At 37.9% G+C, this 12,454-nt stretch overlaps 1 protein-coding gene across 1 annotated transcript in view; it reads left to right on the top strand.

Moving 5' to 3' along the window:
* Positions 1–12,454, top strand: part of NCOA1 (nuclear receptor coactivator 1) — a 104,518-nt gene that overhangs the window by 25,692 nt on the left and 66,372 nt on the right. The window contains exons 4-5 of the mRNA XM_021697776.2: positions 1,797–1,894; positions 10,912–11,089. Coding sequence (XP_021553451.1) covers positions 1,797–1,894; positions 10,912–11,089 — 276 coding nt within the window. The remainder of the gene's footprint in view (positions 1–1,796; positions 1,895–10,911; positions 11,090–12,454) is intronic.

Consider the following 12,454-nt stretch of genomic DNA (forward strand, 5'->3'; position numbering starts at 1 on the left):
AGGTTTCTTTTTTGGGTGATGAATATGTTCTAAAATTTATTGTGATGGTGGTTGCACAACTCTGTGAATATACTAAAAATCATTGAATTTTATGCTTTAAATGCACAAATGGTATGCTATGTGAATTGTAGCTCAGTAAAGCTGTTATTATAATATACTATATGAGATGACATTTTACACCTGATTCACAAAAATAAAAAAAAAGAAATTGTGACATCAATTGCCAGTGAGGATGCAGAAAAACAAAAACCCTTGGACATTGCTAGTGGTACGTTCTCTTTAGAGAGCAGTCTGTCAAACTTAGCACTTTTTTTTTTTAAGATATTATTTATTTATTTATTTATTTGAGAGAGAGCGAGTGCAAGAGAGCACGAATGGGGGGTGGGAGGGCAGAGGGAGAGGGAGAAGCGGGCTCCCTGCTGAACGAGGAGCCTGACACAGGGCTTGATCCCAGAACCCTGGGATCATGACCTGAGCCGAAGGCAGACACTTAACCAACTGAGCCACCCAGGTGCCCCAAACTTAATAATGTCAAAAATACACAGACCCTATATGATCCAGCAACTTCACTTTTACTATTTACCCTGAAGAAACTGTCACACATGTACAAAAAAGGAAATACTGAAAATAGTTTATTACAACACTGTATGTGATGGTCAAAGGTTTGTCAGTAGTGGACTAGGAAGTCTAACTGTGAGTTATTTATATGACATAATACTATATCCTAGTTCGAATGAATGAATCAAATCTATATCAATGTGCTTAATCTCAAACATAATATTGAATTGCAAAAGTAAGTTGGAAAAGTCTCTATATATTTATGTAAACTTGAAAACACAGAACAGTAATATATTGTTCATGAAATCATACATGTGTACTTAAATAATAAAAAGAGGCTTAGAAATTATTATGCTGATCTCAGAATACTGATTAGTTCTGAAAAGGAACAGAGGAAGAATGGTGGCAGAGCATTAGTTCTATGTGCAGCATTTTATTTTTTAAAAAGGAAGGACCTGAAGCGAATGTTAACATCTGTGAAAAATGAATGATGGCTATGTGAATGTATGCTATGTCATTTTCTGTATTTTTTTGGAATATATGAAATAGTTCATATTTTAAAGTGAAAAAAATGAGTCTCTATATTCAATAATACCACATTCGGTTTTTGGCTGACGAACTAACTAGTTTGACAGATTGGAAACGTATTTAAGTATGGTGCTGCTTTAAGATGATGGATGGCTTTTTCAACATCACTGCACAAAAGAACTCCAGATCTTTTAGCAGTTACGGGTTTATCAATCAGATCGCCATGACATGAATGTGAAAGGTTAGCTAATTCATGCAGGCTCGCAAAAGGAAAAAGCATTTGTGCACTCTTTATTCAGTGGCAATTGATCAAATCAGAAAAGGCTAAAGAAAAATGGAGGAAATCATCATTCTTCTACAATTTAGTCATTTGTTAAAAACTTTCAGTGTAGACTCTTTCAACAGGCTGTATATTTATACCGTTTTTCCCATTGTTGGAACACTGGACTTAATAGGTTACAATTCACATTCTCCTGCTGCCACTTATTAGTTATATGATTTGAGACATGTTACTCAACCTTTGTGACCCTCAATTTTGTCATCCATAAAATGAGTATAATTAAGATTAAATAATAGTATTAATAAATATCACCTAGATAATAAAAAAGTATTATTTGAATTTTAAATCAGGTGAATCTATGTCTTCACAAACTTGCCATCATGGAAATGCACCCTTTTTGGATGTATGACTTTTTGTTTCTTTATTATAGAGAAATCCACAACCGATGATGAAGTGCAGAAGTCAGACATCTCGTCGAGCAGTCAGGGAGTGATAGAAAAGGAATCCCTCGGACCTCTTCTTTTGGAGGTAGCTGTTCTCACTGAGTCATAAAGAGATCAAAATCTTTGGTCTAAGCCAGTTTGGTTTTTTCTTTATCTTTTATGTCTTACTTCCAATTAATAAATTATAAAACAAAGTAAGTTTTAAGAAAACCTTTAATAATTATTTTATTTTGTAACCTGTTTTGACAGTTGTGGCTATTTCAGAATTAAATGTGAATGATAAATATGAGGACTTTATGAAGGCATTCTATATAGTCAGATGGAAAACTGAAACCTACTGGATGACTGCCATTTGTTTCTGGGGAGGTTGGGATTCATCGGGATTATAAAACATTAGAATTATTTAGCTCCCTAGTGCTATCTGTCTACGATAGAATTTCACTTTTGAGTAAGGGATGCCTTACTTTATTGCAATAGGTGTTTTCCTGAAAAGTTTCCTAAAATTTTTAATTGTTTATGTAAACACTGTCAGAAAACTTACTATTTTAACAACCCTCTACCAAACTTTTTAAAATGAAGAACTTTTAAACTTGAATTATTTTGTAATTACTGTGTAATTTTCTCCCCAGCTTTTCGTATCTAATCCTCACTCCCTCTGTTCTCAACGCAGATGTTTTGTTTCCAAGCAGGCTCATCACCTTAAGTGCTCCCTCTCATACATGAATGTTTAAGAACACATGTGTCTGGACACACTCATTCCCCGCAGAGTATGCCTTTCTGTCTCTAGGCCTAGTTTCATTTGTACACCTATATGTATGTGTATATGTGTATACATACATATATAAATATATATATACACACTTATGCTTATATATTTTTAATATATTTTGTGTATATAATAAATTCTCCTTTTCTTGTCCTACTTGAAGGCCCTCCTTTCTGGTGAAGTCTTTCTAACAACTCAGACATGTACAGGTCTCTTTATTTTCTAGCTCCCTTATGCATTTTTTTCTATTATCCCAACTAATTCCTCTGTTTCTTTTATTATTATCCATAATTCCCTCTGCCAACACTGCTAATATGAGAATATTCTGAGAATTCAGTTCTTGATTTTCCAGCCCCAGAAATTTCTTGTCTACTCTTTGCTTTACCTTTCATCTCTGGGGGGAATGACACCTAAATACGTACTTCTTGCTCTCACCTCTTCACATACTCTGTTCCTATATTTTTCACAGGCTGCTATGTATTTTTTGCTCTCCTAGTAGCAGTTCCCCCTCAAAATCTTAAGTTCTTCATTTTCCCTCCATGTGACACAAGCACTTTGTTACTTACAGTATCCGTCTTGATGATTTTTATTAAGGGAATGGGCACGTATTTTGTAGAATTCTAAAATACAAAAGACGTAGGCCATTGAAACTGGATAGAAATGACTACCATGTGAGCGCATGCACACACATATAACTGGGAGGGGAGAGCTAACCACATGTGATAGAGTCTGATGGTTTTTATTCTATCCTTTTCATAATCTATTAAATTGATTGCATGACACATGACCATATTTTGGAAACAGTGTTGTAACAAGTATAGTAAAAATGTATGGTAGAATCTAGGTTGTGAACATACAGATGTTCACTACAGAATTCTTTCAACTTTCCTGTATCTTGAAATTTTAAAATATAAGCTATTAGAAGAAAATATATTAAAGAAAAGCACTTTTGGTTCATTTCCAACTTCCATTTCTTTGCCCTGCTTGGCACCTGTCACTGGCCCACTGCTTGGTTACCCTGGGCCCTTCCTGGAGACCTGATCTGTCCTAGCATTTACTGCCTATCTCCTCTACCCTACAGGATGTTAGTACGCTAGTGTTTTCATATCTTCTAGTTTTTCTGTGTAAGTTCTGTCTGCCTTCTCAGTGCCCTAGGTTTAAAACTAGCTCCGGACTCCTTTCAGTTCATTAAATATTTTATTAAATTTGTTTTCTGCATATACTGTCCTTTGAGATACTAATTAGTATAAGGTGTACAGGTTCTTAAGATTTCTGGGGTTCCTGTAGGAAAATGGTGATCATTTAAATCCTAGCTTCATCACAGGTTCTTCAGAAACCACAGATTTCAATATGGACAGCAAGCAGATTATCAACAAACTGAACACAGCACAACTAGAGACAGAGAATATTACTACTGCTACTTTAATTTATATAAACATTCATTATCGCTGTGTGAGAGAATCCGCAACACTTTAACATGAAGTGAAAATGACAGGAAAGGGGCACCTGGGTGGCTCAGTCGTTACGCGTCTGCCTTCGGCTCAGGTCATGATCCCAGGGTCCTGGGATCGAGCCCCGCATCGGGCTCTCTGCTCCGCCGGGAACCTGCTTCTCCTTCTCCCACTCCCCCTGCTTGTGTTCCCTCTCTAGCTGTCTCTCTCTCTCTCTGTCAAATAAATAAAATAAAATCTTTAAAAAAAATAAAAAATAAAAAATAAAAAAAAAAGAAAATGACAGGAAAACGTCCATTTGAAGCTACTATAAAAAGAAAACAGAGTAGGAATTATTTCTTTTAGCTGATGAAATTATTACCCTGAAAACCACTGTGAAATCAAGGAAAGCTGTGACACAGCATCACACATGAGTTAGATATCATCGGGCAAGCATTTTCAAAGAGGAAAAAGAAATTCCAGAACCTCAGATTAGAAATATATTTAGGTTCTTGACTTCAAGGAGCTAATAGTATTTTTATTTATGAGCTATAGATATGTGAAACAGACTGCAAAATAGAATTCCTAACTTTTACAGACTTCAGAGTTGCCTCCATCAGCAACTTTTCCTGTGCCTTCTTCTGTATCCCCCAACCTCATCCTCATCACCTTAAACTTTATAGAGTCTAATCCAGGGCAACTAGGAGAAGTGGTGAAAAGCCACCGTGACACTCCTTGGATTCATTCAGGCTGCAGTCTAGAGCTGCAGTATTCAGTAAGATAGCCACTAGCCACACAAGGCTATTCAGAGTTAAATAAAATAAAAATTCAATGCTTCAGCCTCACCAGCCACGTTTAACATGCTCAGTGCCCACATGTGGTTAGTGACTACTGTATTGGACACACACATATAGAACTTTCTGTAATGACAGGAAGTGCTCTTTGGCAGCATTGGTCTAGAGGGACTTGCTTAGATGGAAGATGTGCACATCTAAAAAGTAACCAAATATCAACCATTCTATGTGGAATTCTCACCATGCAGTTTTCCAGTTATCCCCTCCCCTGCCCTTTTAAACATAAAGTAGCATGAGTTAAGAATGAAGATATTCAGATGAAGATAAATGTGAGGTAATTTCCTCACATAAAGGGAGAGTGGAATTAGACTTTATTTATTCAACAAATATTTGTTGCTTGACACATAGTAAGTACTTCTGCATTTTTTTATATTGTCCTCATTGTCTATTGCTCTCTGCTGTCTAAATTCCTCTGCCTCCTGTTCAAAGCTCTACGTTATCTGACTCTAGCTCTTTATCTCCCATTGCTTCCCAAGAAAAATTCTGTTTTAGTCATGGAGGGCCCCTATACCTTGCTCGTGCATTCAGGCCTCCTTACCTCACTTTGTGCCATTCCTTACATTGCTATGTGCCTCTTGACACCATTCACCACCCAATCCCTCTTTCTTAAAACTCTTCCTGTTGCCTCCTTGACAGAACTATCTCCTCTCTGGCTACTCCTCAGCCCCTCCCTCAGATTTCTCTTTCATCACCTGCCTCTTAAATGTTAGCATCCTTCAGGGTTCTGGCCTTGGCTCTTTTCCTTTTTGTCTTTCTGTGCATATTTCCTGGGCAGTTTCATCTATGTCTGTGTCCTGTGATGTATTCAGGTATGCATGTGCACATGTAAGCATGTATAAATTACCAATTAGGCTTCTTGGTTTTCAAGCGACACCAATTCTGACTAAATTTAGTACATGTGAATTTATTGGAGTGCTATTTGGATATCACAGAACAATGTTTGGAAATAAGATGAAACCAAGGCATCTTAAGGAGGCTAGGAAGCAGATACGATACAAATGGTCTTTTAGAAAGACCCATCTGGACAGTGCCCTGCTGCTAGCATGAATGCATTCCACCTATGTTCGTTCTGTCTGCAATTCTCAAGGTTCCCATTTAAGTTGGAAGTCTCCCAATGGCCTGATTAAGAATCTCAGGAGACCTTATTTGATGGGGACAAAGTAACTCCCCGAAGGAAATCAGATATTCTTTGGAAGGGAAAAAGATGATTGTAGTTAAGAACAAATAAACAAAAAAAACCAAATAATACCATATGTACCTGTAAATTGCAAATGTCTAACTTTAGCTCAGATCTCTCTTCAGTTTCTCTTTCATTCTATCTTGCTGCCTTTTGAACATCCCCATCTAAATGTTGCTTAGTCATTTCAAATATAACTTTTTTTTTTTATCACTTTTTTTTTTTTTTTAAAGATTTTATTTATTTATTTGAGACAGAGAGAATGAGAGACAGAGAGCATGAGAGGGAGGAGGGTCAGAGGGAGAAGCAGACTCCCTGCTGAGCAGGGAGCCCGATGCGGGACTCGATCCCGGGACTCCAGGATCATGACCTGAGCCGAAGGCAGTCGCTTAACCAACTGAGCCACCCAGGCGCCCAACTTTTTTTTTTTTTTTTTAAGAGGAAGAAAGAGAGACAGCAGGGGCAGGAGGGGCAGAGAGAGAGAGAATCTTAAGCAGGCTCCATGCCCAGTGTACGCCCAATGCGGGGCTCAGTCTCATGACTCTGAGATCATGACCTGAGCTGAAATCAAGAGTCAGATGCTTAACCCACTGAGCCACCCAAGCGCCTCTAAAACTAAATTTTTAATCTGTCCTCTTACCTCCTGCTTAAAAATAGGAAAAAAAGTAAAAAAAATAATAAAGAGCAGATTTCTTTACTCCTTGGTCCCCTTTCTCAGGGAAAGACACTTATCTACTAGAACCCTTACGTCATTAATGAAGGATCACCCCAAATCCTCATTCCCACAGCTGCTAGAGGTCACCAAATGCTGTTTGTTCTGCCTGTGTCAAATTCTCTCCTACCACTTCCACTGCCATTGCCTTAATTCAGGTTCTCATTGGAACTGGAGTATCACAATAGCTTTGCAACTATTCTTGCTTCCAGTCTGCATGCCAAACCTACTGCCAGAAGGATCTTTGTAAGAGCAGATCATGTCATTCTTGTGCTTAAAAACATGGTGCTCAAGAAAATGCCCATCGCCTTTAGAATAAATTCTTTATTTTTTTGCTTTTCTTGAAGATTAAAAAAACACATTTACCATTATAATAACGCAAATATAACAAGTGCATACAAGGTGATTTTGTTTTTAACCTCTGAGCTGTTTCCTCTGTTTTGAATGTCCTTTCCATCACTCATCCACCTGAGTTACTACTCTGTGTCCTTCAAGACTTCGCTCTTGCATAGTGTGTCCTCCTCCCAGGAGTCCCTACCTAATGCATTCGCTCCTTTGCCCATTTCGAGTGCTTCACTCTGTGCATAACCTTTTTGAATTCCTCTTTGTACTATATTATAACTATGTGTACTTGTCTTTTTCCATTCAGAGACTACAGAATTGTTGAGAATTGTGTGTTTTATCTCCAGAATTTTTGTCTGGCACGTAGGTGATAGTGAAGTTTGTGGGGTCATGTAAAGCCAAAGCCCTGTGGGAAGCTTTGGCCATTGTGGACCCCTGCTGTGAGACACTGGGGGGTCAGGAGATAACCCCTCAGATTGCTGATATTGTGCTGAATGGATGGACGCTTGTTATCATCTGAGTGCAGCTCAGTGGAAGACTGGCTGCCAGGGCGTGGAAAAACAGGAAGATTTCTTCCCAAAAGCACACTTGGAAGTTAATTACATGCACAACATATGAGGGAAACTTGTAGAATAAGAGCGAGTATCAGTAGATTATATTAGTCAGTCATACTTGAAGAAATTAGAGATGTTTGTATATTCATAGAAATAGTCTCAAAGAATATTCCCTGAGATGTTACCAGTCTCTTGGGGGTGAGATTTTGGCAGATCTTCTACTATTTAATTTTCATACTTAAGCAATTTTTTAAATATATATACCATTTGTAATTAAAAAGCAAAAAAAAAAAAAAAAGAAGGCATTTCCAGCAAGAGACAGACTGTCTGCATCCCAGGGGTAGGGTCAGCAGGACAACTCTGCAACCATGAGGGAGCCTTTGTAGACCTGTTTTCCAAGCCAGCCTTTTCTGGGGAAGCTCAAAAGAAATATGATGCCCCAGACTTCACAGAGGAAACAACGAGTCCAAGTAACTGAGGCCAAGCAGAGACCCGGTGAAAGTTCTATACTCCTTGTAAGACCGATCAGCTACCTATTCCAGAGGCCAGTTACTAGAATAACTTCCCAGCCTGGCAGTGAAGTCAGGTACAGTCAATGGGAGGAGAACTTGGAGAAACCCCAGGAGGTCTGTGGAAAGGATACTACAGGGACTCCAGGCCTACTACAGTGAAGGAGAACTTTTTTTTAAGTCCTTTGGATTTTGCAAATACTTTAAAAATAATTGCAGCAAATAGTCCAGGTGAATCCATAGGTCTTTCTGGTGCTGGATGCTGGGCCCACCTTTGGCTAGTCTTCAGACTGGACAGAAATGATCCCAGAAATGGGTCTTATTCTCTCCCATTCCCTCTGCAGATAACAGGCAACTTCCGGAGATACCCAGAGACAGACATGGAAAGTGAAGAAAGCAAGGGAGAGAGTAACTGGCTTTGAGGATAGACAGGGTCACCAGGGAGGCAGAGAGGGAGGAACCAAGAAGGATGCCCTGAAAACTAGGTGATAAAAGGGAGGAAGTAGTGCTAAAGAGGCTGGGTAGTGTGGCCCTTGCAGTAGGTTTTCCATGGAACAACTAGGTTTTGCTTGCCTGTCTTTGATGTCAATACTGTTTCTTGCTCTAAACTATGACAGTTATACCCACACTATTCTTTATTAAACTCTTTTAAGAGACCAAAAATTAAGTAAAATTGTATTTATACTGATTCAATTAATAACTAAGAACAATTTAAATAATTTTTAGGTCTACTTTTAAAAAAATTGATCTATCTATATTTCCATTGTTCCTATTTTCACATAAACTGCAAGGCAAATAATATGTATTGATCACCTGCTCTGAAATGTATAGCTAATCTGACTTAAAAAAAAAAAAAACAGTTAGAAATGAGGGTGCTTTCCTGTGCTCTTCTAAACATGAAATAGGTTGGCAAAAGTTTTATCTAGGGGTGGGGTTTTTAGATCATTAATCACATCCCTAGGTTTTTATTGAAATTCCATCTTCCTTGATCTCAAACAGTGACTCTTCCAAAGTAATCAAAAGGTGTTGCATTTTCACATTAAAAAAAAGAGTTTAAAGCCCACTGAAACTTGAAGATTTTTGAGCAGGTAGAAAGTCCTATTTTTAAATTTTTAAACTGAGAAGAGAATTTTACAAGTAATTCTCATCGTTTTGGCGACAAAGTCACAACTGCAGTAACATTTCAGAACATGCATTTTCACATGCTGTCTCTATAGGATAAGTGTCTTTCTGAAAGACACTTTACTTCTTATTCATTGTTTAAATTTTATCTTTACCCTGGAGGGACAAAATTAAGTGTGTTTGTTATTTGGAAAACATCTGCTAGGTAACTTACCACAACCACTTGTCATCATAGAAAAGGTCAGCAAATTTGGGACGCTTGCCTTTTTTAAAAAGAAAAATGAATCGCCTGTGACATTGTTAGCTCTTTTAAGAATTTTGCCACAGATAATTAGCACATTTAATGTGTGATACAAAGGATTTTCATGGTCATTTTACATCTTGTTACAAAATCCTATAAATGTTCTACTTTCTAAAGGTCTTTTTATTTCTTATACATATCCTATAGCAAGTAAACTGCAATATGTTACAATAAGTGGAAAGATTATAAATAAGTAAGGTGCCACTATCAACCACTGTATTCTGGATCTTCTCTCAGGATTCCATGGTTTGTGATATGTGACTATCTGAACTGAGCTGAGGTATCAGGGTGTCAATATGGTTTATTAAGCTTAATTTCTCCTTTTTTTTTTTTAGTGTTCATGATTCATTGTTTGCGTATAACACCCAGTGCTCCATGCAGAATGTGCCCTCCTTAATACCCATCACTGGGCTAACCCATCCCCCACCCCCTTCCCCTCTAAAACCCTCAGTTTGTTTCCCGGAGTCCACAGTCTCTCATGGTTCGTCTCCCTCTCTCATTCCCCCCCTTCATTTTTCTCTTCCTTCTAATGTTAATTTCTTCTTTATATTTTAGATTACACTATAAATAGATTCTTTTTCCCTCACCTCTAAGATTTAATGCTCCCCTTAGGGCATATACATTTCCTTTTGGAGACCCCTAGCTCCGTATCAGAGCATAGGAGGCCCTCTGTGATTTGGCTCTTGTCCACCTCTCCAGACTTATATCCTGCCATGAACCTGTCTTGTACCATGTACTCCAGCAACTCAAAACTGCTTTTTTTGTTCCTTCATGTGCCATGCTGTCCCCTCTGCCTAGACTGTTCTTCCCTCATTCCTCTTCTGCTCCTCCACTGTATCGTCTGTAAAGAGCTTTTCTTTGTCCCCCATCCCAACCTCAAGTTAGGTATTTTTCTTTGTGCTCATAGAATATTTGGTGTATGACTCTGACACTGCATTACTGGTATTTTATTATATTTATGTCTCTCTACCACCATACCCCAAGTTCTTTGAGGGTAGAGACCAGGTCTTAACCTATAGTTTAGAGATGTTTATGACTGCGTGAATATCAATTACTTGCTTCACATCTGCTACCATAAAGTTTCTCTCTAAGAAAGAGGGTTGATACACTCATTCATGCCTGCTGTACATTACTGTACATACAGTCTGTTTCAAAATCCTGCCCCTTCGACAGAAAACATACAATATTAAGTCTTCTATTCAGGCTCCCTTTTTCTTTTAACTTGACATATATTTCTGATCTCTTTTTCAATAGAGAAATGTATATGTTTATTTTTCTTTTATTTTTTTAACCTCCTAATCTCTTAATCCTTTTTTTGTTTTTTTGGCTTTGCAGGCTTTGGATGGATTTTTCTTTGTTGTGAACTGTGAAGGGAGAATTGTATTTGTGTCAGAGAATGTGACCAGCTACTTGGGTTACAATCAGGAGGAATTAATGAATACCAGTGTCTACAGCATACTGCATGTGGGGGATCATGCAGAATTTGTGAAGAATCTGCTCCCAAAATCACTAGGTACAAAGCAATGTGTTTTTTAAAAGAATATGAACTCTCTATAGCTTTTTTTCCATTATACGGTTATTATATTTATAATACATAGTATTATTCTAGAATATGTTATAACATATTAAAAATATTTTTAAATTTAATTTCAGCCTGATATGTAAATATGATGGGTGAGTATCATCAAATAGCTGATAGAGAGCATTCCTTTTATCCTGTTCCTCTCGTTATGCCCTAGTCATGTGACAGTAGTAAGAAGCAGAGCAGTCAGGTGCCTTGCCACTAGAAGCTTCTGCTTGAAATTACCTTTGTTTTCAATTTTGATTATGTCCAAGAAAGAGATAAATGTATATCCTTCCCACCACCCTGCTCAAAAAGAAAAAAGGGAGGGAGGGAAAAATATACGGTCGTATTTTATATGTATTAAAACGGACATTTTTGGATATAAGTGGCTTCAACTCAGAAGTTTCAAGTATGGTTGGACAGATTGTTTGCTACAAAGGAGCCCAGCTGAGAGGACGGAGGGGATCTGATTTCCAACCTCTGTTCCATTTGCTAAACCCTGTGCCTATTCCTTTGCCTGTGTGTGCTCTAAAAGTAAGGGGAGGGCCTTGACTAGAAACTCTATATAACTAAACCACACATGCAAATAAAATGTTTATCTGTAACTTTATTTTCTGTATTGTTCACTCAATAGAATGGAAGCTTTATTTCTTCTTTGAAAAGAGTAGTTGTGTGTTTATAGTACCTGGGGGCCTGAAATGATTATTTCTGTTAAGATCACCAGTTTGATATTTGAATTATCAAGGGGTCTTATGTGTTTTGTTATAGAATTTTAGGGTATGAATGACTTGAGAGATAATATAGTGGATTCCTTTATTTTTTTTTTTAAGATTTTATTTATTTATTTGACAGAGAGATAGAGAGCACAAGTAGGCAGAGCGGCAGGCAGAGGGAGAGGGAGAAGCAGGCTCCCCGCTGAGCAGGGAGCCCAACGTGGGGCTCAATCCCAGGACCCTGGGATCATGACCTGAGCCGAAGGCAGACGCTTAACCGACTGAGCCACCCAGGCGCCCCTGGATTCCTTTATTTTAAAAATGGTACAAAGATAAAGTAATTAACCCAAACCTCAGCTAGCTCATAGCAAAACCAAGACTCCTTCCTCCAGTGTAGGTTTGTTTCAGTGATCTCCTCTAACAGTTACAGGCTAATGAGATACTAAAAAGGAAGGATGGTCAGTGAAGAGGACAAAATAAAAAAACTGTTGGGAATGGCGAGAGAAGAGTCTTAAAAACCCTCTGACTGCCACCATGGTTTGAATATAGCATTGTTAACTGGGAAATAGTGACCCATCACACAGTGATGATCACTTGAAAT

Source organism: Neomonachus schauinslandi, chromosome 10 (genome assembly GCF_002201575.2).
Source record: "Neomonachus schauinslandi chromosome 10, ASM220157v2, whole genome shotgun sequence".
NCBI lineage: Eukaryota > Metazoa > Chordata > Mammalia > Carnivora > Phocidae > Neomonachus > Neomonachus schauinslandi.